Source organism: Lutjanus erythropterus, chromosome 20, assembly GCF_056507025.1.
Source record: "Lutjanus erythropterus isolate fLutEry1 chromosome 20, fLutEry1.hap2, whole genome shotgun sequence".
NCBI classification, from domain to species: domain Eukaryota; kingdom Metazoa; phylum Chordata; class Actinopteri; order Lutjaniformes; family Lutjanidae; genus Lutjanus; species Lutjanus erythropterus.
In genome coordinates, this window is record NC_139336.1 from 21,466,503 (window position 1) to 21,493,850 (window position 27,348).

The 27,348-nt window shown below is 38.1% G+C and overlaps 1 protein-coding gene across 1 annotated transcript in view; it reads right to left on the reverse strand.

Annotated features, from left to right (window-relative positions):
- Positions 1-3,468: 3,468 nt before the first annotated feature.
- Positions 3,469-27,348, reverse strand: part of homer1 (homer scaffold protein 1) — a 28,849-nt gene continuing 4,969 nt past the window's right edge. Inside the window, exons 2-9 of the mRNA XM_084745817.1 lie at positions 15,499-15,655; positions 12,265-12,396; positions 12,049-12,141; positions 9,617-9,759; positions 6,216-6,375; positions 6,015-6,125; positions 5,840-5,920; positions 3,469-5,246 (exon numbers count right to left, since the gene is read on the reverse strand). Of these exons, the coding sequence (XP_084601943.1) occupies positions 5,058-5,246; positions 5,840-5,920; positions 6,015-6,125; positions 6,216-6,375; positions 9,617-9,759; positions 12,049-12,141; positions 12,265-12,396; positions 15,499-15,655 (1,066 nt within the window). The 3' untranslated portion in view covers positions 3,469-5,057. The remainder of the gene's footprint in view (positions 5,247-5,839; positions 5,921-6,014; positions 6,126-6,215; positions 6,376-9,616; positions 9,760-12,048; positions 12,142-12,264; positions 12,397-15,498; positions 15,656-27,348) is intronic.

The following is a 27,348-nucleotide window of genomic DNA, read 5'->3' on the forward strand; positions in this document are numbered from 1 at the left end:
TCCACAGATCTTGTTGTGAACAGTTTTCATGTTGGAACTACTTTCTTTCTGCTAGTAAGAAAATAGTTCCAATCTAGATGGATAAACATCACTGCAGGCCAGAGAAAAACTATATATTTTTGTTTTTGTGATGATCTTCCCTCTAAGTTATTATACTGATGAACTCCTACAAAATAACTACTTAATATCTAAAAAAAAGAATGAGAAACGTTCTCAAAATAATGACTTGCTTATCTCATAATATAATACATATTTTGAGAAAATGTCTCATTATTTTGAGATACTAACTCCTGATTTGAGAGTTTGTCATAATGATAAACAGGTGATCTTTTTTTTCCCATCACATCTGCAGAAAAGGGCTTCCATAGCAACCAAGTGCTACCGTGAACAGAACCGTTATTTCCAAGGATGTACGAAATTAAGGTGACTTGTGCATCCTCTGCTTTTCCTCCTCCAAGAATGCCATTTTGACCGAGTCAGTATTGTGACAAAATACATTAATATATGATATAATATATACAATTTATATTTCAGCACCAATTGAAATATTAATGATTACTTGAATCTAGCTCTGGTTGTTTGTCACTCTTTAAGATTGAAAAAAGGATTGGATTAAATGACCTCTGTTATGATATATTATAGTTAAATTACTTTTAAAGACAGAATATATACGACCAAAAGGAAATTCAAAACTCACAGTGGCAGAAACTTTAAGTTTCAGACAGATGATTTAAAATCTTTTTTTATGGAGCTCTACTCTTAAAATATAATTACAGCTGACACAATTCAGCAGAAAAATAACGTATTATAACTAAAACTATTATAATAAACGATTAAGTAATTTAAAAAGAATATCTATTATTATACTCTGGTTGTAGTTCCTCCAATGTGACAACTTGCTGATTTTTTTTTTCTTTGTAAACTTGATATCTTTCAGTTTTGGATTGTTTATCAGACAAAACAAGACTCAAGTTTGGCTTTAGGAAACAGATTTTCATTGTTTTTTAGCCTAAACGATTAATTGATTAATTGAGAAAATAACCTGCAAATTACCTGATAAAAAGTTAACTTTTATAAAAGTTAGTCTGAGTTTTCTAAAGAAATACTGAAGAAATGTTGAAGATCTTATTTAAAATGCTTTAAACATGTATAACAACAAACAGCAGCATGTTGAAGCCTGTTTGCAGGATGAGTTCAGCTGAAGTCTGGAGGCTTCAGCGCCCTCTGCTGGTTAACTGCTGCAGCCACCTGCTCTCCACAACTGACAACATTTAGATCATATGTGATGTTTATATTTATTATTTTGTTGTTTTTATTAACCTGAGAGTCTTCTCTCTCTTTTCCACTGCCTTGTTTTTTCACAGATTTGTTTTCCAAGTTTATTTACTTACTGGAGTTGTTGTTTGAGTTTGTTGTGGGTGTGTGTGATTTTATACCAGTCTCTTATTGTGTGTCAACTGTGTCAAACCTGTCTTTAACGGATAAACTAAACTCTTACACACTTAATTTCCTGTATGTCCTGCACTGACGGCTAAATTTAAAGAAATAAGTAGACATTTTGGTAAATATGATTATTTCCTTTCCTGTTGAGAGATGAGAAAATTGATATCAGTCTTTTGTCTGTACAGTAAATATAAAGCTACAGCCATAAGGCGATTAGCTTAGCTTAGCTTAGCATAAAGACTCAAAATGGGGGAGAAAAACTAGCGTGGCTTTGTCCAAAAAGCTACTTATATCTCACTATGTATATCTCATTCAGGTCAGGTTAGAGTAACTCTGAAGTTCCTATAATCAATATTTCGAGTCTTGTCATTGTTCAGCTGTCCAGCCTGCAGCTTAATTTTTTTTTTTGTTCACTGTTGCAGCCCTCAGGTTGTTGTTTCCAACCACAGCAGGCAGCTTTTCAGCCCTGAAGCTGTTCCTGAACTTCCCACTGAAAAACTCTTCAACACAATTTACCCGGATAGTCTTCATCCTTGAAATCTCTTCTCTTAGACATGCAGTTTTTACATATTGCTCCTTTAATTAGTGAACTTTAGAGCTGGGTTTGGGCTTTGGACAGAGTCAGGTCAGCCATTTCTCCCTGTTCACAGTCTCAATGCTAAGCTAACCAGCTGCAGCTTCATATTTACCATACAGACCTGAGAATGGGATCAATCTTCTCGTCTAACTCTTGGTAATTTAGCATATTTCCTGAAAAAGTCAAACTTCCTGATTACACATGGAGTTACAGCTGCCATTAAAACACTGTTGCTTAGTGTTAAAATCATCTGAACATTTTTTTTCCTGCAGTGTGACGACGTCATGGCTCTCAAACCGAGATGGTAATTTCTCTTTTATCCACAGAAATCTTTAACATGTCTTAGATCATTTCTGGCAGCAGACAGTAACTCCTTCACTTTGCTCTCAGTCCCTTTTTGTTGTATTTGAGTTTTTTTTTTTTTTTAATCCTTTCTGGTAAACGTGTAGATTGACGAGTTTGACCTTAAACTTATATGACCTTATGCATGTGACTGGTTTTTAGGAACGAACCCATCACAACGTAAGTGCAATAATTGAGATGAAAAAGTCATTTTATGAATTATACTGTAATGAAATGTAAATCATGAAAAAATATATCTGCATGCCTAAATGTATTGAAGTATTTATTTAAACTTCATATTTTAAATGATTTTTAAAACATACAAATGTAAATGTACTTTATAAGGTTTTCTCTTTTTGTTGCTTTTTTGGTTTCCTATCATGACATTCCTCTCTGCTTTCTATATCCCAATTATATCTATATTTTTTTTCCCTTTCAAAATAAAATTAAGCACCAACATGTCGTATTTGAATTGCTCTTGGTGTACGAAGGTGTCCCTTATCACTTTGCTGGATGTGAATAATATTTTGCTTCAACTCCACCTAATTAGCATTTATAAGCAGTATACAAATATGTAATAACTGGTTTATAACAGGCTATAATGCAGTTGTTTAGTGAATCTGACTTACCCTTTTAAATACCAAAGTCACATGTACAATAACAAAAACAAACTGGCAGACTGAGTTGTTTTTGGCTGATACAACAGCAGTTTCCTGTAAGAAACGGCTGTCTGATGGCAGAGTAAAGCAGTGAAAATATTCTAAATATAGCGTACTCTTAAACTAATGTTGATTTTTTTTTTTTTTTTTAGGTGGACCTTCTTTAAGTGGCTAAAATATGTTTTGCTGCTGACTAGACTGGTACTTGTGTTGTTTCTCCAAACTAACTGTGTTTCAACCGCCATCTACTGTGGGTAATACACTGACTGGATAAGTACCTCATACAACTCCACTTCAAAATAATCTGAACTATCCCTTTAACACTTAAAAATGCCCATGCAACTGTTTAAAACTACATTTTGGTGGTTTTTAAACATTTAAAAATTATAATTTGCTGTAAAACATAAATGAGTTGAATACCAGCTTGCAAAGAACAACACGACTTCATGATTTTCATTTGGTTTAGTTTTACTATAAACTCAAAATTACAATTTGTGTTTTTAAGCATGTGGTATAATCAACATTTAAAAGTCTTTATTCAAATGTTTTTTTCCCTTTCAAGCTGCAATATTCATTATTTTCAACGTGATAAAGTCATTCAAGTCTCCCAAAAGTACCCGAACCAACAACAAGCCCTTAAATAGTGTTCTTCAGGTGTTACACACTGCTGTTTTCCTCTTTAAATGTCGTTGCTGAATTTTTGGCAATAGTAAACCCCACAAACTAAAGTACCGCCAGTTATAGCTACCATTGATGCATCTCTGTACCAAAGGCAACATCAGCAAAAACTCAAATCTGTACAGGAAAAACGGTATTTGGCAAAAGAAAAAAAAAGAAAAAAGATTCTCTGCAAATCCAACCTGCGATAAACGCTGCGATAAATAGTTCAAAATATTGCCAGTTTTTTTCCAAAAAGAACTAAAACCCACCTTGACACCCACGTACGAGACAAGAATTTAAAAAAAGATTAAGTGAAAACAAGATGTAAATAAAGATCTTTGCTTTTGTACAACTTCAGTATGTTACTTTAGTAATAAATTAACAAAAAAAAAAGGATTCAATCATTGCACTTCAAGTTGCAACAGAAACAAAGAGGGGAAATAAAGAAAACATCTGATTCACTCACACACACAAACTCCATTTTTACAAGTGCACTATGAAGTCATTATAGTAGTATTCTTTAAAAAAAGTGTATAGAAAGAAAGACTGTTGAGTAAAATCCCGCCTCGCTTGTGGTCTAAATGTATCCGAGAGTAAAATTTACCTGAAAGTGAGAGTGTTAGTGTTAGTTTACCCTCTGATGCTCCCTTTTTTGTATTGCTCGTATATTGTAGAAGAATATAAGACGTTGTCCTCACCGTACTCGGCGTTTTTTTTTTTTTTGTTTGTTTGTTTGTTTGTTTGTTTTTTGGCAGTCCCTTGATGGATTTCAGCCGCAGGAGGAACATTTGTTTTCTCTTCATGACATTCGACCCCTTCAAAAGTCCAAATAACTAAAAATCTCAAAGCTGAGTCCTTCTCGGGTTCATTTGGCTGACGATGACGTGAGGAAGAGAAAGACTTTGGAGGATGCACCAAAGAAGCAAAGCTCAAAAGAAAAAAAAAAAAAGCGCAGGTCATCTTTAATTAATAAAGTCTTAATGATTGAAGGAGCAAAAAAAAATTTGACGTCCCATCAAACGGAGTGACATTCAAAGAGACAAAAGTAATCAAATTCAGAGTTTGAACGCGTTGTTCAGAATATTCCAGAGTGGAGCGGAGGGAAGGCATGATCCAAGCAAAGCCTCGTCACTTTACTTGGCGTGTTTGTAAACGTGTACCGTAGCAAAAATGTGTGTGTACCGTTAATGCATAAAGTTGTGTGTAAACATACTCTTTTACACGTATACTTGTGGAAAAGAAAAGAGAGAATTCAAGTTGTTTTACGTGTCCGTGACGATGTGAGTGCCCACATGCAGGTGATTCCTCTTTGAGCGCTGGCTGTAGTGGTGTTACTGGTGGTGTTACTGGTGGCGTTAGTGGAGGTGTTGGTCTCTTTAGCTGCCCTCCAGGAGCTTGGCCAGTGTGTCCCGCAGCTCCGTCAGCTCAAAGATCTTGCTGTCCAGCAGCTCCAGCAGCGAGCGCAGGCTCTTGCGGAAGGCTTCCCTCTCCTGCTGGCTGCTCTCCAGGCGCTGCTCCAGCTCGCTCAGCTGGGCCTCCAACGTCTGGTTCCTCGACTCCGTGTCCTGAAACAAACCACAAATAAAATCAAAACAAATAAAAACACACACAAAAACTAGAGTTAGCGCCTCGCGGTTGTATGTCTTCACCAACCAGTCAAGTTGCTGTCCACATCCATGTCTGTCCAGACTCATATAATGTACACTTTAATACAGGAATTTAATGAAAGGAAAATGTTTTGGGGTTTTTTTATTGGCAAACTGAAGTTATCACTAGAAAAAAGGTTACAGGTAAAACAATGACTGACACAGAGACAAAACACACAAGGACAGACAAACAAAACATAACTGAAAACACAAATTAATAAAAGGAAATCTAGCAAAGACAGACAGTCAACAGCATTTTGGTTACCATTAAACTGTCATCAAACCTTTATTTTGAAAGGGGTCAGTACTGTGTTCACTGGCAATGATAATGAACTGGATCTTTTATATTAAACTGTAACTTTATTCACTCAATGCCGTACTTACATGAGTAAAACATCAAGTTTTGAACATTGCCAACAAAATATTAGCCCACAATTCAGAGGGTGACCAATGATCAGTTTCTCATGTGACCCCCCTAATCAGCTGCAGGTTAAGCACAATTTATTACTCACCTGTAGTTTCAGTGTGAGGGAGTCTTTCTGAGACTGGAACTCATTGGCACTCTCCACCTCTGCTTTGAGCCTCTCTAACTCCTGGAAGTAATTAAAAAATATTGAGATAATATAAGATACACATTTATGTAACACTCATTACACAAACATGTCTGTTGTAACAGAGTCCTCGTACCTCCTCCTTGGCCTTCAGAGCCACCTCCAGCTCCTCTATCGTTTGGTTCAGTTCTGTCTTTTGGGATTTGATCACTGTCGTTTGGCCGCTCACACACTCCAGCTCCGTCACCTGGAAAACAAAAAAACAAACCTTCATCACAGCATCTTAAAAATGAACTTTCAACACATCAGGTCAGTTTATCTGTGCAGTGGCTGATACCCGTTTGTGTAGCCTCTCAGCTTCCTCCTGATAGGCCGCCAGCTGTTGTTTCCACTGTTTGACGTTGGCCGTGGACTCGAGCAGAGCCGCCGTCAGCTTGGCGTTGTTCCCCTTCAGCGCCGCTAGCTCTGCCTCCCAGTGCTTATTAATGCTGGATGAACTGGGATGAGAGGAAGAGACAAGAACACGAGTAGTAGGGCTGCAACCAGTGATTGTTTTTATCAGTAACTATCTGGTTTATAGTTTTAATCATAAGTAAGGTGGCTGTTAGTTTTCCTGAGTCTGTGCAGGAAATTCCCTGTTGAAATGAAAGGTCACTGGATCACCTACTGGTGATTACGAGCTAAAACAAAAGGACTTATTTTAAGTTTCTGTCATGGAAAAGTTAAATTTGTTGCATTTTTGGTTTGATCTATTGTGGCTTGGATTGTACTTCATTTGTACGTCGCTTTAGACAAAGCGTCTCTGCCAAATGAACACATGTAAACACCAGTTCATGCCGACCAACACTAAGTGAGCCATGAAACCCGGATTTAGTAAACTGTCATCATGTGAGGCTGGAAAAACAGCTTCAGTTCCTGTAACTTCAGTTAAACGGCTCCACTTCATGGTGTGTGAGGCTTTCCAAGCACGAGGAGCTGCAGCCTATCAGATGTCAGGTCTGTCGTCATCTACCCATAATCCTTTTACATGCCAAAGCTGTTTACTGTAATGAATACTGCTGTCACACCAAACAGACTGACCTCACTGACCAGCAGTGGAAGAAGTTTTCATATCGGTAACTTAAGTAAAAGTAGTAATATCGCATTGAAAAATACTCCAGGCATTCAATCAGGGCACTTTAAGTAAAAAAAAAAAGTACTCATTAAATAGAAAGGACTGTGTTCATGTTATATTAGAGGAATAAGTCATTGGCACATTAATATTGCAACTTGTGGCTAATCAATCAAATAACTTTTGTGGAAGTATAAAGTAACATAAATTAGAAAGACTCAAGTAAAGTACACATACCAGATTGACAACATTATACTTAAACACAGTACTTGAATAAACACGCTACTTTTTCTACTTTTCTACCGGAAACCACATGCTGTGATTTTCTTTTGTTGTCATTAAACACCAGTGGTCCTGTGAACCAAGCTCAACATACCCAGGATATCTTTTTATTAACTGGCTTCACTAAACCCAACAAAAGCTGTCAGGCTAACTTGTTCTGTCATGCTCCCCTTCAGAGGCTGAAAAAAGTTTACACTCCTCCACCCCATCATTTTTATGAATCATTAACAATAATTGGCAAAGCAACTGATCAAAAGGGACTAAAGTTAAATTTTAGTCAAATAAAGGTCAGCATGGTAGCATCATCAAACTCAAAATGGCCAAAGTGGCCACATCCAACTGCTGATTCCACCGTGTTTTGATTCGTCCCCCACATGGCTGCATGTCCCACCAGCAGCATCTCAGCTGCAGTGTTTTGCCGACCTGATTTTGTTGACTTGGTCCTCTTGGTTCCTTTCTTTTTGTGCCACCACCATGAATAAGTAGGTTACATGGTTCAATAGTTTCTTTTTTGTCTGTTTACATGATTGTGAGTTTGCACGTGATCTTTTATTTTGAAAACTGAACATATTCTCTAAGCTGTTTTTTGAGTCTGACTTCCTGCCTGCTCAATCTGCTCTGTGCAGCTTGTCAAAAATAGACTTGGCACGTATGTGAAGCGCAGTGGAGTGGAGAGACACTTCTGTGACGCACTGGAAGAATGGTGCAAAATGGCCACAATCAGCTCTGGTGGACGTAACGCAGCCATAACCGACACAGGCGTGCCCGGTGGAATCAAGCAGTAAACCAAAACAGGGTTTTCCCGATGTAGCCACGAGAGCGTTCACATAACAGGGCCAATATTTGCATCATCTGGCCGATTGCAAGCATGGCATGGCCTGGACAAGTCTACTTTTTACAAACTATAATAATCATAGATGTATAATAGAATTAGACAGGGCATTGGACTGACTGGGCGCCTTCTTTGCATACACTGTCTGGTTCATTATAATACATCTATCTAGACATAAATTAAGAATTTAAACACATAATCCAGGCTAGAAGCAACACAGATGCAGCTGCCAAATGCTGGAAAGACAGCTGGGAAAAAAAATTCACAGACTGTGTGAATTTGTGAAATTAAATAGGCTTATAATCATTATGGCACATGTAGATCTGACTATAAATACATTTGTAAAATTCATTAAATTAATGCATTGCTTGGGCATATTCTTATGATTTGTATGACAATATTAACCACTGAAGCACAACATGTTAAATACTCCCCCAGTAATATTAAATAAGCTCACTACCATCTGACTGTCCAAGAGCAAGATCATTCAAAACCAAAACCTCACGCCACAAACTGCAGCTGGCCTCATCAACACGGCCAGAGACCCCTACTGACACTGTCGCTCATACCCGCCCCCGCCCCCACCTTCTACATGTCACATTAACATTGTATGTTACTGCATGTATCCATACATTACATTAACACACATCTCATTGCAAAGTTCCCTATACATCATACTGAGAACTTCTGCACATCCCTGCACAAACTGCACAGCTGTTTCATTTAAATAATGACCACATGGTTCATGTTTCCTTCTGTTCTTTTATATGTTTTCATGTTACTTAGAATAGAATATAAAATGTCAAATAATAGTGAAAAAAGGGCATCAATCTGTCCAATCAACAGTCAAAAAACAAATATATTTAATTGGCAATGTAAATATATGACATCTTTGCTTGAGAAATAACTTAAACAAGTCATAGATTACAAAAACTGTTAAATAATAATCTGTAGTGGACCATATAAAATGCTCCTACTGATAGTCACTGAGCATTTAACTTGAAATAAAACCAAAACCCAACAGGAGTTCTGTTCTGTGTCACATTCATGATTTATGGTCATTTGCAAAAAAGAAAAGCATTTTAGAAAACTTTAATTCATACATGATTATAACTTTTTTAAACTAAGTGTTCCTGCTGCATTAATATGCCCTGAAGCACAGCAGACAAAACTATCTCTACTCATTTAGTGGTTTATAATTAATAGGAAGCATGCGTAGTGTTTTACTGTAATGCTTTAATGCTGTCCAGAGGCCTGCGGGACCAGATTAATAATGAATGAATGAATCGACATGAGCTGCAGCGATCTGCGCTGCACTGTGCCAATTTCATTTTAAATCAGCACTCTGGAGAGTCACTAACGGACAAGTAACTCTCATTTACTCCACTGGATGAGATGAGCTCACGATCAGGGTGGGTTAACTATTAGAAAAACACAACCCTAATGAGAGAAAAGTTTTATTTTGTCTCTGTTTAAACTCTCCGACCTGAGGTTTACCTGGCTCCGGTTTTACCTGTGTGAGAAGGGCAGTGCATTCTGGGAAGGCTCTGCTCTGGGTTCGGTGTGCTTCGGCGTGTCTGGTGTGACTCTCTCGTCGTCCGTACCGTTGATGCTCTCTGAGGTCAAAGGTGACTGCAGATCACCCGGTGCTGACTCCTGCTCGGACACATCGGTGAAACAGTCAAAAATGTTATTAGAAAAAAAAAGAATTTTGCTGAAGAAAGAAGCTCAATATTTTAGGAAAATAAAGTTAATTTGCTGCCATGTCGAGAGTCAGAGAAGATTGGTACCACTCTCATGTCTGTACAGTAAATATGAAACTTGTTTGAACAGTGTCAGGTCACATGTATCCCTCTTTTTCCCGTCTTTGTGCGAAGCGAACCCTCTCCTGTAGGCTTCAACAATTAACTGAATATTTTCTTGAGGCACAATATTTGACAATAAGTGATCATTTTGCAATATCAGTGAAAATAATAGCAATTGGATATCTTTTCAAAATAATTCAGACTTAGTCTCCTTGCTCTCGTTTCACATTTAGAATACAGACAAGAGTGATACTGATCCTCTTATTTGAACTCTGAGCAAGAAGGCAAACAAGTACATTTCCCTAAAATGTTGAACTATTCCTTTATATCTGGATTATGATTCACAATAAATCAACTGTGATAATGTGTAAGTGACTCCATGCTCTCAAAAATGAACAGGATTTTCTGCTGAAATGTAATCAGAAATGCTCTGAATTATAAACATTTTGATCATTACTCCGAAATAAACACTGGACACAAAATGAACTTCAAATGACAGGATCTTTTCTCTGTGTGTCAATTCATATTTGTTTCTTTTAAGGCCATTTTTGTGCCCCTCATAGAGCTTAAAAATACTTCTGACATACTTTATGTCTTCATTTCAGAACTGTGAGTCTGTTTTTCTCAAGCAACTGTCTCACTTTTTCCATTCATCTGTATAAAGTTGTTGTCACTTGTGATTGGCAGCTACTCAAACATCCCTAATTGCAGCTGACTGTCACTTTTTGAGAGCATGAAAGGAGAAGTGGAGGGCCGTCTGTGAAAGATTTATATGGGAAATTCAGAAAGACGGGGGTTCCTCTGGTAGTTAGTCAGACATCGGGATGATAGACAAGACTGATGACAGGATTCTCCTGAAAATGAAGACTGGTATCACATATCAAAACAAGGATAATAAATTATAAGCCTGAGCTTTATTGATATGCAGAAATCCGTCTAATCCATCATTGCAAGCAGTTTTTTTGATAGAGTGCTGCAGGGGAGACACCCGAGGAGAGATTTCATCATTAACTGGGGGTAAGACTGGGAAAAGGGGCCATTGGAGTCATGAAAATGATTCTTTCCACTTCTTTTTACCTTCTTTTTAACAGGTTTGTTGACTGACAACACATTCCTTTTTACACCGCCACCCTGGGGAGGAATCATTAGGGAGAGCAGAGGAGGTAAAACAAGCCACAAGGTGTTAAACTTGGTGGCTGAATGTGAGTTTAACGTTGAGTGAAACATAAATCAGCTTCATAACTTGTAACTTGTGCTACAGGAGTCGTCATGCATGACTACAATGAGTTCTTATTAATCTCTAATGAGCAGTGATTCATAACAGTCTGGCTTCAGTGTCACATGGGGCTCATTACCAACCTCATTAACGCTAAAGTAACACAGAAAACACATTCCACAAGCTCTGACAACCTTATACATTAGCAGTTACATAGTGTTTCTGTAGCCTAGTGGTGACAAAACATAAAAAATATACATATAGTATTAGCAGTCAGAATTAAACTACAGCTCCCTGCACACTGTGGGGAAAATGTTACACCAAACTCCTTTTAAGGAATATGACATATTAATAATTCCTCATGTGCCTGCAACAAGATGCTTTTTGTGCCCACTGGTTGGGTAGACCCATTTCACATGTATTACATTAATAATGTCTATAAATACACATCCATATGTGAAATGAAATCATTTATTTATACCTAAATCCTACCAAACCGACTCCAGATAAGCACGTACACACACAGGCCTGGCACACATCACATGAAGCCGGTTTTGGGCTGGTTTTGTCCCACAAACCTGGCAACCCTGCTTGTATGACAAGGGGCTATTGTGCTTTCAATTTGTGCAGAACGAAAATAGTACAATAAGACCTCAGACTCCCAGCGATCAACTATCTTTCTCCAGAATCACTTAACCCATCTTTAACTTGTGCCGCAGGCAAAACGGCAGCAATTTCATGTATGCTAACACTGACGTATGTCCATCAACATGAGCTGAGACTGAAGCTATCATGACAATAAGTTTTTTTTTTAAGTTTCAATAAACTGAAAACTTGTCTATATGGTTAAGTTAACTTCTTTAAAGAGAGATTTAAGTGGACAAAGCCTGCCAGGGGTTCAGTGGTGGTGACGGTGTTCGGTACCTGAGAGGGAGTGCTGGTGAGCTCCATCTTCTCCTGAGACTTCTCCTTGGCTAACCGCGCTGCCTCCTTGAACTCAGCAAACTTATCTGCAAACTAAAAATAACAGGAGCAAATAAAACCACAGCAGGGATGGAAAATCAACAAGAACTTGTTTTTGGGGGAGCGTGTACAAACTTAAATCAAAATCTCTTGTGGGTCTGAGTCCCGTATTCTCACCTTGACCAGATTGCTCTCAGACGAGAATCCGAGGCCGTACACAGTGTTCGCCCGGCTGTCGGCCCACTGGCCAAACTTCTGCGATGTCTTGGTGAACGTCATGTTGGGGGTGATGGTGCTGTTGATAATGGCCTGTGGAGGAGACAGGACAACATGTCAGAATAAATATACTGTCGCTAAAGCTTCATTTATTCAGAAAACAGGGCTGTAAGTGGGGACAGCTGCCTTTGGCGAGAGCAGATAGATGCCTAATATCTACTGGGACCAGGTGAATGTGAGTGTGTGTGTGTCGTGTGGAGACGTAGGTTTGTATTCCCACTGTTTGGTAAAAAGGAAGCAGTCAATGAGGAGTTCTGAGGAGTGTCCAACTGACTGTAATGTTATTGATCAGCGTGGGAGGACTCGCTGGCAGTGTTGGGAGAGAGGCGAGCACAGATGGTTATTATGAGAGAAATATCAAATTTCCTGGTGAGATGCTTTTAATATTCACAGTTTACTCTTCACCTCGGAAACAGTTGACAAAAGAGATCTCAGCTCAAGGTCCGCTTGGTTTCCACGGATCACACAGTTCTCATCAACAGATTTACTCTGCCATGAAACTGTAAATGTTCAAGCTTTCCATGAGCGATTAAGTGGAACTTGAGTTGAGATTGTTTTGCGACATATCTTTAACCTTTTCCAATCCTTCCCTCACTACCAGAGACGCATTTTTGTCATTTTTAGGTAGGGACGGGGTGTCTTTAGGGGGAGATAGAAGGTCAATGGTATATTGTCCTCCTAAAAGTCGTACACGTCACCTGAAAATTAATAACCTGGAGATAAATCTGAGATGCAGCTCAGCACTGTGTGACAAAGTTTTCTATTAAAAAATGTAAATAAGGGCTTAAAATAAAATAAGGATTTAAAACACTAACATGGAAGTATATAATAACCATTCCCACATTCTATTATGTCTCATAAGTTGTTTTTTGGGTTGATACCATTTATTACACAGATTTGATGCACAATTCAACCATTACCGTGGACTCGAGAATTGATGAAAATAGTCTGAAATCCCTCCAATATACCATTAAGACATCGGGAACTTGAAGAGCACCATAGAAAAATGTACGCTGTTATTTGGTATCAAAGACATTTTACATTTTGGAGACTGTGTTTTTCTGCAATTGGATGTCGAGTACTTCTGTATATATACACGTAGAAAAGTGATCCATCCTCTGAATGCCCCAGGTCTCTAGTTTGTGGTTTGGAAGTTTTGTGAGGTTGTGATTATCCTAGAGGTCACAATGGGCTCCTTGGCTACATTTACATGAACACAATATACTGTTTTTGCCCTTATTCTGAAAAAACAACAACAACAACAAAAAAAAACCAATATTCCTCAATACGTCTCAGCTTTCCAATTAGACCCAATTTATGCAACTCTAATACTGCTTAGGATATATAGTATGCAGAAGTATTGCAATTTATACTTCATGCAAGAAAGTACGTTTTTTTGTCACAAACTGCATGGGATTAGTATAAAGTAGGCATGTCTGTGACTCTTGATTAACCACAAAACCATTTACATGAAGACATCTTGAGATAGACATCAAGGGACTCCTTTGAAAAATTTTGCCAAACTTTGAAACATTATTTAGCCAACTTCACAACAAGCTGGTATGACATGGTTGGTACCAGTGGATTCTAGGTCATCTAGTTTCATATGATACTAGTAGTTTCAGTCTATCTTTAAAACTGAACATACAACATCTTAAAGAGACTAATGGCAGCTGGATGTCTGAATGAAGAGGTTAAAGAGGAACTTAATGTCTGCTAAGACTTTCACCTCACACGTTACAGTGATTCACGGGTTTACTGCAGGACGCTGTGGCGAGGTTAACATCCACCAATAAATTCTTAACCGCTAGGAACCACTGTATGTTCATGAACACAACTGTTAGGCAACTTTTAACTGGTTTATTTTTTCAACAAACATTTTTCTCAACTTTTTATCACAAATTTTCTCACCTCTAGAATTTGGAAAAAAGCAACCAGGAAGTTTTGTCCCTATGTGGCCTCTGTGTCTGTTTGTTTTCTTTTTCTCTGCTGAGAAGACTTATTGTTGTCTGGATAATCATGTCCTCCAGCACCAGCCCACCCAATCTCTGCTATTTCCAGCAGAACACAGCAAAACTTGCTGGTTCAACAACAGCAGTAGTCACCCGGAGAGGCTCTTACATAACTATGCTAACTCCACCCCTGCACCTCTCTCAAGACTAAAATAATCACTGCCACATAGATATGACAGGCCTGACCGCCCCTTCACTGCCTCAGCACCGAGGACAGGCCGAGGCAAACAAGTCAGACAAGCTGACAGCAGAGGTGGGATATATTTAGGGCTGACCTGAATGCTTCGAAGTTTCAAAACTTCTGCCATTACCATGGTAATCAACGTCTAAATCAGTATGTGATTGGTGCAGGGGGCTTTTTTGAAGTGTAAGAGATATTGCGTCTGCTGCTCAAAAAACAACAGACAAAATACTAATAAAGAGTGAGACATGGAGCTCCTCTATGGTGTTTAATTAGTCTCAAAATCCACACACATAAAGCCAGGTGTGCACATGTGACACAAACACACAGAACAGTATCCGTGAGCGGAAGAGCATCCACACAAGTAAATATTTCTGCTCCGCATGCACAAATGCAGTCCTGAGAATCCGCTCTTGCAACTGTTCAACACTCATTCTTCAAGTTGACTTTGAGGCGGAGATGGAATAGACGGTGATTGAAGTCTCCCCTCCTGTCCTCGTCTCTCGTTGGACTTATAATTCCAATATTTTCGTTGAATCCTTCACAGGCAGTTCTCACTGAAGCTTTGAAGCTCAAAAAATGGTATTTAGGACAATACTGACAAAATCAAAGACGTACGTATTTACAATATTTAAAGTAGTATTGTCACGATAGTGGAATTTCTAACTTCAAAAACAAAAAAATCTATATTTTTCTATCTCCAAATCCAGTTGTTTGCAAGTCACATTTACAATCTTCAGTTTATATTGATTAGCATATGGCTGGAATTTTGAAGAACTGACCATGAAACAAATGTTTGACTGAATTAAACATACTAAATACTGTTATAGAACAATATGTACAAGCTGTATTGATGGCACTGGAAAGGCTGATCCAGGGCTCCATAAAGGGAACAAAACAACACACAAACACCATACTGAATGTTATATACAGAACACACACCTTAGATCCATCCAGACTGATGATTCGATATACATTCCTGGTACTGTCAAAGAAGTAGGAGACTGTGACGGCATGTTTACTGGTGGGAACCCAGTTCTTCTTGGTGTTTGGGTCGATCTGGAAGACGTGGGCCCGTGTACTGAAGATGGGCTGCTCTCTGTGCAGGGAAAGGAAGCAGAGATAAACCAATCAGTATCTGGTTAAAAGGCCTTAAGTCTGAGGTTATGTTCCCTTAAATATGTGGTGTGTAACTGAGTACTGGCCTGCGAGGAGGCAAAACAGGATTTGGTTTCACCAAAATAGCAAACACAACAGACAATTACAGTTTGTGTGTGACAAACACTTAAGCTTTGGACACCACTGCAGCCACATCGACAATTCAGAAAACGACTGTGTTCAAGTCAACATAGACATAGACGAACATCTACAGCCATCCAGCAGCTTTTTTACTTCTCTAGATTTCTCCATCCGATAACTGCAGAGAGCTTTCATTAAAAAACTAAAATGTCAACCTCCTGGTGATGTCTGGACATCACCAAAGTCATTATGATTCATCGTCTGGAAATCATGAACCATGAACCATGAACATACTTAATGCCAAATGATTGAGCAGATGTTGAGATCGTTCACTGAATAAGTGAAATCTTTGACTTGCTTACTTGCTTGCTCAGAAAATCACAAAGTCAGCAGGCTTCATCTGCAATGTCTAAATAAAAATTTCATGGCAATCCATCAAACAGTTGTAGGGACCAAAGTGGTGGACCCACTGAGCAACCCAGAGCCATTCCTGGCTAAAAGACACAAAAGCAAATGTGAGAATAAATCTGCACGTCCAATTTGTAACACTGTCCTCCCAAAGAAAGAAAGTGAAAGTACTGAGGAACATAATTATTCAGAGGAAGGTGAGAGAAATGGCTTCACAGATCCCAGCACATCCATAATTCACTGGTCTGATGTGTTTCTGTACTACCAGTGACTGGACGAAGGAAAAAAAACATTCACACTGAGAAAAAGTGTGTTAATGTACAAACGAACACATGTAAGTGTTACACATATGCTCACAGTCTTCCTCTTCACATGTGGCACAAAGAGGCAGATAGTAAATATATTCAACTCTCTTTGCATCCATCAAATCAAATGAATCTGCAAATATTAAAATTTGCTTCTTAATGTAGACTTACTTTCTGCAGTGTTCCAAAACACAAATAAACAATGTCATGATCACTTCATTACTTGGAGTTAATGAACCTTTGCAGTCAGCGGGTGAGGAAGCCAGAGTTATTAAAAATGAGTTATGTTCAAAATAAAGCTTTAGGGAAGCTTGACAAAAACAATTTCATACAAACAATCATAATACCAGGATTGAGATGACCTAAATGATAGTTACTCGGCTACAAAACTGCTGCATCAGTGTCAGAAAATGGGAGTGCAATGGGATGGTGTATGGGGTAGAGCTGAAAGTGATATTAGTGATGGTGATGGTATGAATTGCAGAAGACGTCTTCTGCTATGTTTACATAACATGACACGGAAAAATGTACAACATGAGGACCAATATCTTGTTTAAGTTCAATTAGCAGCAACCATGAAGGCAGTCACGAAGTAATCTCTATAAACAAATATTTGCATGTGAATGCAGAATCTCAGGGTTCAACGTTGACTTTTTTTTTTTTTTACTTATCTGGTCAGACAAGTTGGTCAAAAATCTGCTTGTTTAAAGTCATTTTTTACTTGCCCCTATACAAATTGTTTTATTTATTAGCATTTATAAAATAACAACATGAAACATGAATGTATGTCTGCAACTAACAATTATTCTCATAGTCGATTAATTGGTTGATTATTTTCTTGAATAATCTATGAACAGTTGTTTGTTTTAAAATGTTAGAAAATAGAGGAAAAACGTCAATCAGTGTTTCCCAAAACCTAAGATGTTATCCTCAAATGTCTTGTTTTCCTCATAACCTAAACATATTCAGTTCACTGTCACAGAGAATTTTCTGAAATCAGAGAATTTTGAGAATTTTTCTAAAAATTTTCAAAAAAGGTGATTAATTTGGTAATCAATTAATCAGTTAATCATTGCAGCTCTACATGAATGATACACCGTGGTAAACAGTGATTTCCTACCTCAACCTGCCTCAGAGTTCATGTTTCAAGAGCTGGCAAGGCCCCAGATGAGGGGTTGTCAGAAGCCCTATTTGCCGCCAAGCAATCAGTTACCTTTGAAAAACGACCCCATTGTTAACACCCCCTAAATAAACTCTTGTGTCCAGCATAACTGAAATGCTCTCTTGCACTTCAGCTCATAAACTTTGTCTTTACTTGCTGCCATTCTCACGCAAGTGCCAGAAATCATGAGATCTCCCGCTACCCATGCATGATTGCCCAGATTTCAAAGAAAACCCCAAGAAAACTAATATAACCTTTGTATAAAGACTGAGACAACTTAAATTAAGTTTTCTTAAGTATGTTGTATACCTCACTGACACTAGTTTTGGTGTTTCTTCTGTAATAACAAAATAACACACAATATAATGCATGCTTAAGAAAGAACACTGCTGCATCTAATACGGCAATAACAGAAGTTGATGGGAAAATAAAAAAGCTGTAAAAAGTTCAAGAAAAAGTATTGAATAAGAAATGCCGAATATAACCTGGATGTAGGAGAAGGAGAGGAATGAGACAGAGCTTCCTTCTTGAAGCCTACTGCCTCGTGTGTGGGCGGCTGAGATAAGAATCAAGCAGGAATTATGCATTTTTTAAAAGCAGCAAAAGAAAGGGCAGATATGCTAATTTGCTTCTACTTTCAAAAATAACAGAGCTGAACAATGCAGCAAAGCCCACACAGACATGGACAACCATCATCTCCCTACGAGCACAGCAGCTGTACTGTTAGAGAAATGACAGACAGTCCCGAGACAGCTGAATGACAGCGGTAAAGGTGCAGAGGTTGACACAAGTTAAAGCTTCTGCGTGCCTCTCTTCAATACTGGTGCAGCCCGAGAGCAACTTGCATGACAAAGCGGAGATTAGACTCATTAAAAACAACAGTTCGATTGATTGACAAGATCATGTGGGGTCAGATCAATACTGTGGAGAGAACTGGTACGCTTGCATATTTGTTTGGCAGGTGCAGCTGGGGAAAAACTGCTGGTGTTTGATTTTGATCTGGCTGGTAAACAGCAGCAGGTTGTTATACTTGAGGCCTCTTGTGTGTGAGTGTGTGCAGGGCAGAGCTGAGCAGCAGGGCGAACGCTGACGTAGAGACACTGAAGTGAGGCTACGATGCCAAAGGTGACCTGGAAGCACCTGGGCCAACACCCAGAGCTCAGCAGGCACTGGATGGCTTCCAAACATTGCTATGGAAAGCTCCCAGGGTCTCAGATTAAAAGAAAAACAAGCTGTAACTGTCTGGTTGTAACTGGTCTGGACACTCATGGAAATTCACAAGAAACAAAGATTTTTTTGCCTGGGATGTACAGACTCTGTTTGGAAATATCCCAATTTGTCATTTTTTTCTTCAAAATAGCAAAGTGTGGGACTGCTTGAAATCATTTACTTCAGCTCAAAAGAAAGACACATTGTAAAAAATATAAAAGGATGAGATAAAATCGAGTTTCCAATAACAATGACAACGGACAATTAAATTTGTGTTACTACATTAAATACAATAAGAGACAGACTTTGCTACAACTGTCTTATCTAAATGTTTCTTTAAAAGCTGAAACGTTTGTCTTATTTTCAAATTAATGGAATTTTAACATTAATGGAGTATTTAAATGATAAGCAGAAAAATCCACCATTTACTGTATATTGCAAAATATATTATATTATATATTATATTAAAGTATATTAAAAATGAAAAGAACAAACACTAACAGAGATTAATAGTAGTAAAGATTGTCTACATCTAAACAGTCTGCATGTATATGTTTATATTCCAGAGTTCAGAATGAAGTCTACAATGTCCTGATCATGATCTCTGCATGCTCAAAAGTGTGGCACACTTTCAAAAACTCTTGTACAAACACAATTCAAGCAAAAATTGGACTGCAAAAACATTTTAAAAAGGTGAATTACCCTAAAAAAGTTCAAAAAACAACACTGCTATTTCACTAGTTCCAAATTTCACCATCACAGCAAAGCAACAGTCCTTTTTTCAGGAAACATTTGGACTTGTCATAGCAGGAAAAGCACAGGTGTTACTGATCACATTAACAATGGCTCTGTTGTAGTCAGTGCCCCAGTGAGGCATGACAACGTGACAGTGAGCCAACATGAACAATACTATGACCATGAAACCTGAAGCAGCTAAATGGTATTCAGTCATCATGAATTTGATTAATCACATGTGCGTTTTCCCTTCTGTGACATGTCAAAATATCTTTTCTGCAAAACAATGGCCTACTGTAAAAAAAAAAAAAAAAAATCAAGACCAGGAGTTCACAGCCATGCTAGCAGGCCTGTGAAGCTGCAGAGTGGTACTTAGCTAAATGCTAATGTTAACATAATGATGTTTAGCAGGAATGTTTACCATGTCCAAGCATGTTAGCATGCTAACATTTTCTAAATACTACTAAACACAAAGTAAAGCTCGGGCTGATGGGAATGTCATCAGGTTTGCAAGTATTTGGTGATAAACCAACGACTAGATGGCTGCATTTTTAATCAGAAGATCACAAATATTATTACAATCCATTCTCATGGGAACATGGATGCCAAAAACAAAGTTTATGACAACCCATCAAACAGTTGTGGATACATTTCACGAAAACCTCAATTGTCATCTATGGTTGGCTAATAGATTAAATTTTTCCCATCAGTCCTGCAACCAGATATATTCCTCTCCCCGCCTCCTGTCTGCTCCCATCCTTCTGAGTCTCAGCTGGGAGATGTGTATGAGCACAGAGTACCGTACATACGCTACAGGCGTTCTCTACATCCAGTAAACAAAATAAACTCACAAAGTGTCATGAAATGAAACATTCTTATACCTATTTTCCTCATGAAACAGAAAAACACAACTGCACACCTTCTCAATTCAAGTTTCTCTCTTTTACCGAACTAAGATTAAACTCAACAAGAAACCACCATCACCAAAACCGTCTTTGATAGTCTTTCCACTGTTCCAACAAGAGCAGTCTGGCTTGGTTGAAATAAATATTGTAGCCACCTTCTTGCCAGACCTGGCAGTGATGGCAGCCACTGACCAAAAATGAAAGCCGGCCTTTGTCTTCTTCTGTGTGAAATCAAGAACACATTGTTACAAAAATTACTGTGATTTTCAGCAGTAAGTCTGCCTCTGCTATTGTCAGGTGCCTATGTGCTATGTGAGTCCAGGAAGCTTAGAAACAATCACCAAGAGTTAGCAAACAGTCAGTTTATGAACCAACCTTCCAAACTCTCCTGTCTGGAATCGTGCTGGTTTTACATAATATCTTGTCCTGAACGTGTCCTGATAGATAACACGGAAGAGTTGCTGTAAGCAAATCATGTCACAGGAAGTAAAATGTCTTCATGGTGATCGGCGACATGCACAAACCTTCACGGCAAAGACAAAAGTAGTTACACATACAGCTCAAAACTTTTTCACCCTCTCGTGTCCTTTCTCGATATCAATTTACTCACCAGTGTAGTGTGTACAGTAGAGTATATTCTCACCATCGCCACTGTTGAGCTGCCAGCCTGTTTGAGCTGGTGTGAATCTCTCGTACAGTCCCTCACATTACCACCGTCTCTCTGATTAAGTGCGTCTATCTTTAAATAACATCTGCAGAGTCTCCACTCTGCCGTCTTAATTAACACACTGAGACATGATGAGAAGTTCCCAGAGAGGGGAACAATCGCTGTGTCCCAGAGGAGACCTGGGACACTCCGCTCCCAGCCAAGCAATTAAATCTACTTTCCCTGGAAGACTGGCTGATGGACATCCTAGGACCAAGTCTGTGTTAAGTGAGTCCAGTGTCAAGCTAAAGAGCCTGATTTATTGTTGGGTTACTGATGATGAAGACAAACCACTCAGGGCTTCTGTCTTAGTATTCTTTTTGGTGGATTGCTGGACGAGAAACTCAACTCCAGCAGTAGCTCACTGCCCTGTGGAAGAGCCCTTTTGTTGTTTAGTCAACTAAATACAGTCAGGAGATTATATGGCTACCTGCACACGGATTTAAGAGCCAAAATATAATCTTACTTTATTGGCTTATAGACTGCCTAAATGCAGCATGACTGAAGCCGCTTGTCTAGAATGGCAGAGGTGTATGAAAGAAGTGATTATGCTTTGCATTTTGGATTTTGCATTTTGATGTTTCAGATACAGGTGTCAGCACAGTACAGCAATTATAGATATCACTGACTACCTGCATCACTTTGTTCTATAACAGCAAGGCTCCAGGTATCCATCATTTTGGTCCACCAATTATTAGTTGAATTTGCATGAAATTTAATGTCACTTCACAACGTTCATCATGCTCAGGGGATGAATCCAACTGACTCTGCTGATCCCCTGACTTTTTTTATGCTAGTGCCACCACCATGTTGGCATTTTTGTTTTTTATTTAAATATCTTGACAACAATTGTTAATCTCCCTCATGATTAGTGTTGTCATGATCCTGGAAGATCTAATTTGGAAAAACAACCATATTCAATAACATTTTCAATACCATGGGGAAATAACGGACTCAATATTGAGGGCATATAATTTTAGATGTTAATTAAAAAAGTAACTATAACAAAGCTATAACATGATGATGAGTATTCAACCAGAGCAAATGTGATGAGTGACAACAAGACAACACTGTGGAGAAGTGAGAGGAGGCGAGAATTTATGAACACAGCAGCAGTGTGTGCCAACTTGCTATGGAAAAGAGAGAACGAAAATGTGCAGCTGCAAAGAGGGTATCAATACTTGCAATCATGTTGTCTCAGCATCCCCTTCCAAGTGTGTAGGAGAGCCTACAGTGGCAAAAGACTGAGGCTAAAGCTACATGTCCCTTACAAAAATCAGCTTCGTCATCAGCAGCATTTCTCATGTAGAAGACAGCACTGTTCTTGTATTGTAGTTGGTTCTTGTATTATGATAGTACATAATGATAATGATAAATGTAAGATCTTTCATTCTAGCATATTCCTGTTTGGCAGCTTAGTTTAAATACTTGAACGAACAGGACAGAGGTTAAATTTATACTTAATGGTTTGAATTGTGAAACAGTTTGTTTTCAGTTTTAATGTTACAAGAGAAAAGGCATTTATGAGAAGTAACTGGTGTGTATGGCGAATGTAACACTGTCCTGGATAACAAGTTTAGCTGAGGTTGCTGGAATGTAAACTAAATCCAATAAAGAGCAGAACAGAGCTGCTTACGTTAACTCTGATAGCATCCAGGACTGTCTTCCACACAATGAGGAAATACCACACAGTGGATGTACTTCCACAAACTTGCTCTTGTTAAATGACAAATTTTAGTTCAGAAAAGGCTCAAGACTTTTCATCAGTAGATGATGAAGTAACCTGTAACTTAGTTCAAATCCTTCAACACTGCATTTTGTTTCACATTTGTCACATTTAAGGATGCAATACAAACTAGGGTTGCAAAGATTAATCAGTTATTAATCAACTAATAGATTAGTTGACAGCTATTCTGATAATCAATTAATTAATAATATCCACATAATATCTGATTTTAGTGCTTTATGAATATTTTTTCAAACTTCAGTTAGAGGATGCCCAGCAGGCTCCTGTCTGATTGAAGTCTATTGAAAAAACAAAGAAATTATTTAATGAGTGAATGATATTTCCCTTGTCTGAAGAAGCCAATAGCTTAGTTGTTTTGTAAGTTTGGAGACTTCATACTAAACACCCTTTAATTCAAACCAAGCATTTGTATATATTTGTGATTTGAATTTTACAAAGAACATAGAGGAACAATAGGTCAACTGTGTTAGAAGTAAAAGGGAGAAATAAAGTGAATTCAGCCAAATGAAAATCAACTTGGAAACTAATTATCTAATTTGGAAATATTTTGTATTCTTTCATGGTTTTAGTGAAAACAAAACACTCCTTTAGTATTGTTTCAAATGGAGGAAATGAGTCAGAATCAGATGCTTTACTAGATTAAGTCACAATTTTAACTTCACTGAACTCAGCCCTGCTCAACATAGTGTCAAAGTCTCAATTACCCAGCGTTTTTAAGGGTGTTGAAGTGGGTGCCATGACCAAGCTGGAGCGGTTCATTTTATATTTCAGGGTGTCATTAGTCTGACAGCGTGGCCTAGATCAAAATCTGCCCTGGTGGTGTGTGTCCCTATGAGAGTGTGTGGTGATTGTTAGCCCATAATCCCTTTCCACAATGAAGCGTACTGTGGCATTCAAGTCTCAATGACAAGTGCTTTGACAGAGGAATCTGACCGCAGATGTTATCAAATCAGCAGTTCTCCACTTACAACCAGCAGAAATGTTCACGACAACAGAAGACACACACAGACACCCGAGTTTGCATACTGGAAAACAAAGACACACTGTCTGTGTCTGAAAGGGTAATGTGTTCAGATTATCTTCTAACTACGTACAGTGTGTTCTCTATCAGGACAGGCTACTGTTGCAAATCAGTCACTCAGGACAGTGAGCTGATGCATTTATCCCCTGACAAACATGGATTCAGGGGATCACTGGAAACCATTACTAATGCTAATTTTCAATAGCAATAAATCATTACAAATATTTTCCTGATTTACTGATTATTAATTTTGTCTATTAAATATCAGAAAATAGTAATAATCCTAATATCCTAGAGCTCAAGGAGACATCAACAAATGTCTGATTTTGTCTAGAGCTGCAACAATTTGTCAATTAATCGATTAGTCAGTGTTAAAAAATTGCTGCCAATTATTTTGATAATCCATGTCAAACATTTGCTGCTGCAAAGGAACTTACAGACGTCACACTGGCTCTGGGATATTGTGATGAACATCTTTCACAACTTCCTCAAATGTCTTTCGTTTTATAGACGTAATGATTATTGATTCATCGCGAAAATGCTAAATAGAATAATCGTTAGTGGCAGCCCTAGTTTTCTCCAAACAACAGTTCAAAATCCAAAGATATTTAAATAATAATGATACAAAACAAAGAAAAGCAGAATCCCTGAGAAACCTGACAAGATTATTCATTCTTGCCTTTAAGACGGTGATATGTCGATATCTTGTGTCACAGAGCAAACCGTCACTTTGGAGTTATGAAGATCTAAAAATTACAACTGCAGCTGTTGATTAATCTGATTAAACAGAAAAAGCCCATCAGAATTCCTCCAAGTCCAAACTGACCTCTTCAAATTATTTTGTGTCCAACAGTCCAATATCTAAAGACATTTAGTTAATACTGTATCATAAAAGACAAAGAAAAGCAGCAAACTGATTAAACAATCAAGTGTCAGAAAATTGGCCAATCATATCTGCTGTACCGTGGTTAAAATGTCTTAGTTTTAGAACAATAATATCTTTTGCCACTGAGCAAACAATCATCCTTGACTATGAGACTTAGAAAAATTATTAAGAATTAGTTGACTACTGATAAATTGATTGTTTCAACTCTAATTAGAGCTGCAACAATTAACTGATTATAAATTGCTTTATTAAATGCCAACATTTTGAAATTTAATGAGTTAGGAGTCTTTTTTTTTTAAAGGACAAGTCAAATTCTCTGATTCCAGTTTATTAAGTCTAGTTTCTTTATTTTTTTCCCTTAAAGAAAAACCTCATTAATTTCATAAATGTCAATGTGCAAAATCACATGTGAAATATGTGGAACATGTGTTTTTCATATGTTAAACCTGTTCTTTGCACATGGGAAATGTGATTTTGGAACGGTTTCATTGTGTGTGTGGCAACATCTTTCCAACATGATCACATGTGGCCACGTGGAAAACATGGGAAAGTTATGTGGTTTCACTGTAAGGGTTATGACAGTAATCTGAATATCTTTGGGTTGTGATCAAATCCATTTGAGGGCATCATCTTTGGCTTTGGGAAACACCAATCAGCATTTTCTGGCATTTTATAGACCAAACAACTAATAGATGAGCTAATAAAATAATCAACAGATTACTGGACATAGAAAATAATCATTAGTTGCAGCCCTAATGCTATATTTTTGTTTTATTCTCAATGCTTTACACAGCACTCTTCACACTCTAAGAATTAAAAAGCATCATCATTAATGTAACCATTATAAAATAGTAAAACATCCATCTCTTATACTGTGTATGAAGAAGAGGATAAAATAATCTGACGCCAACTAGAGCAAACTCCGCTGTGTCAGAGGCACGGGCGGCTGCAGTCTGTGCGCGCTAGACGAGCAGGAAAAATAACCCTGCATTACTAACTCAGCTGCTGCATCGTCATGGCAACAGCCATGTGACACAGGGTTGGTCATGAGCCGGCAACATCCTCCAACTCGATCTGTCCCTCTCCTTCCCACATGCTCTCTCGCCCAATCCGATCCCAGTGTCCCTGTCAGTTAACCCACTCGCAGAGGGCGGCAGCAGGGGCTTGGCAAGGCACAGCCTCCAGTTTAACAACACCCATATGCCATTCAGCCGACAGAGTCAGAGCTTTCACTGTGTGTGTGTTTATGTTCATGTGCAAAATAAAGAAGATTCTGGCTGACACATTCATCTTTTTTTCTCACTATTTCTCAAAATACAGAGATGCCCTGATGGATGAAGACTGTTTTCACTGCCTTTACAATGTCTGGGTTTAAGAAGTCAAAAAACGGTTTAAGTATGTCCTTTCTCTTTTCCGATCACTTGTCCCTGACCTCCATGGAAAATATAATTAGACCAATAGAGGAAGTGAAAGAGAAATGGTAAGAAGTTGTGAAAAGACAAATATGGTGCTGAGAAAACAGACAGACACTACTGTAGATAATCATACAACGTCAACAAGAACATGTGAATTGTAGGGTTCAGTTATTGACTACTATTTTTATTCCTTGAGGCACCTTTCCATTGCATTTAGAGACAATGTCCATTTCTAATCATGGTCTCTACTCCTACAAAAAACAAGGGCTGCACGACTTGGTAAAAAAGTCAGATTGTGATTATTTTGCATGAAATTGCTATTATGATATCCAATACCATTAGTGGAAATGATCAGTTTTGCATAACAATTTTCATGTTCACTGGAAAAAAAAACCCATTGAGGTCTGTACCAAACAAACATGTTTTCTTTCATCTCGAGAAAAAGAATTTTAGGCCAGGTCATCTATGCAGCTCTACAGTAGCTCGTTATAATACTGTTTTCTCATACATTTTTACTTTTCCAAAAAAATTGATTTGCTTCTGGTTCTGTGATTTGGATATTGCACTTGGCCATACTGCGATTTTATGGCAATTGCAATTTATTGTGCAGCCCTACAAAAATGGAGTTGGTTCTGCCTGCACAGAGATGTCAGCAGGTGAAGAGAGGCAGAAGTTCAGTGCAGGTCACGCTGTACGAGATGGGTCTATTAAAAACCTGTAGGATTTTAGTGTTGAGGTATGTTGGATGCAATGAATGTCTGGTGAATCATAGAGCAACAATGTAAATAGAAACAAAAATTTAAGAGGCATGTCATCGACTCCTTTGGCCAATGTCCTCTTTTAAATATCTTACTAAAACCTACTTTAACTGTATAGCTTTTCTTCACTGATGGCTTTTGTGTAGCTGTTTGAACTTAACTTGTTTCATCTCTTATGTTTTGGATTTTAATTACTTTTTTTTTTATAGCGAAGCGGAGAGGTGACAGGAAATGAGAGGAGCGAGAGAAGGAATGACCCACAGCGATTCAATTAAATTGTTGTGGAAGGATCTCAC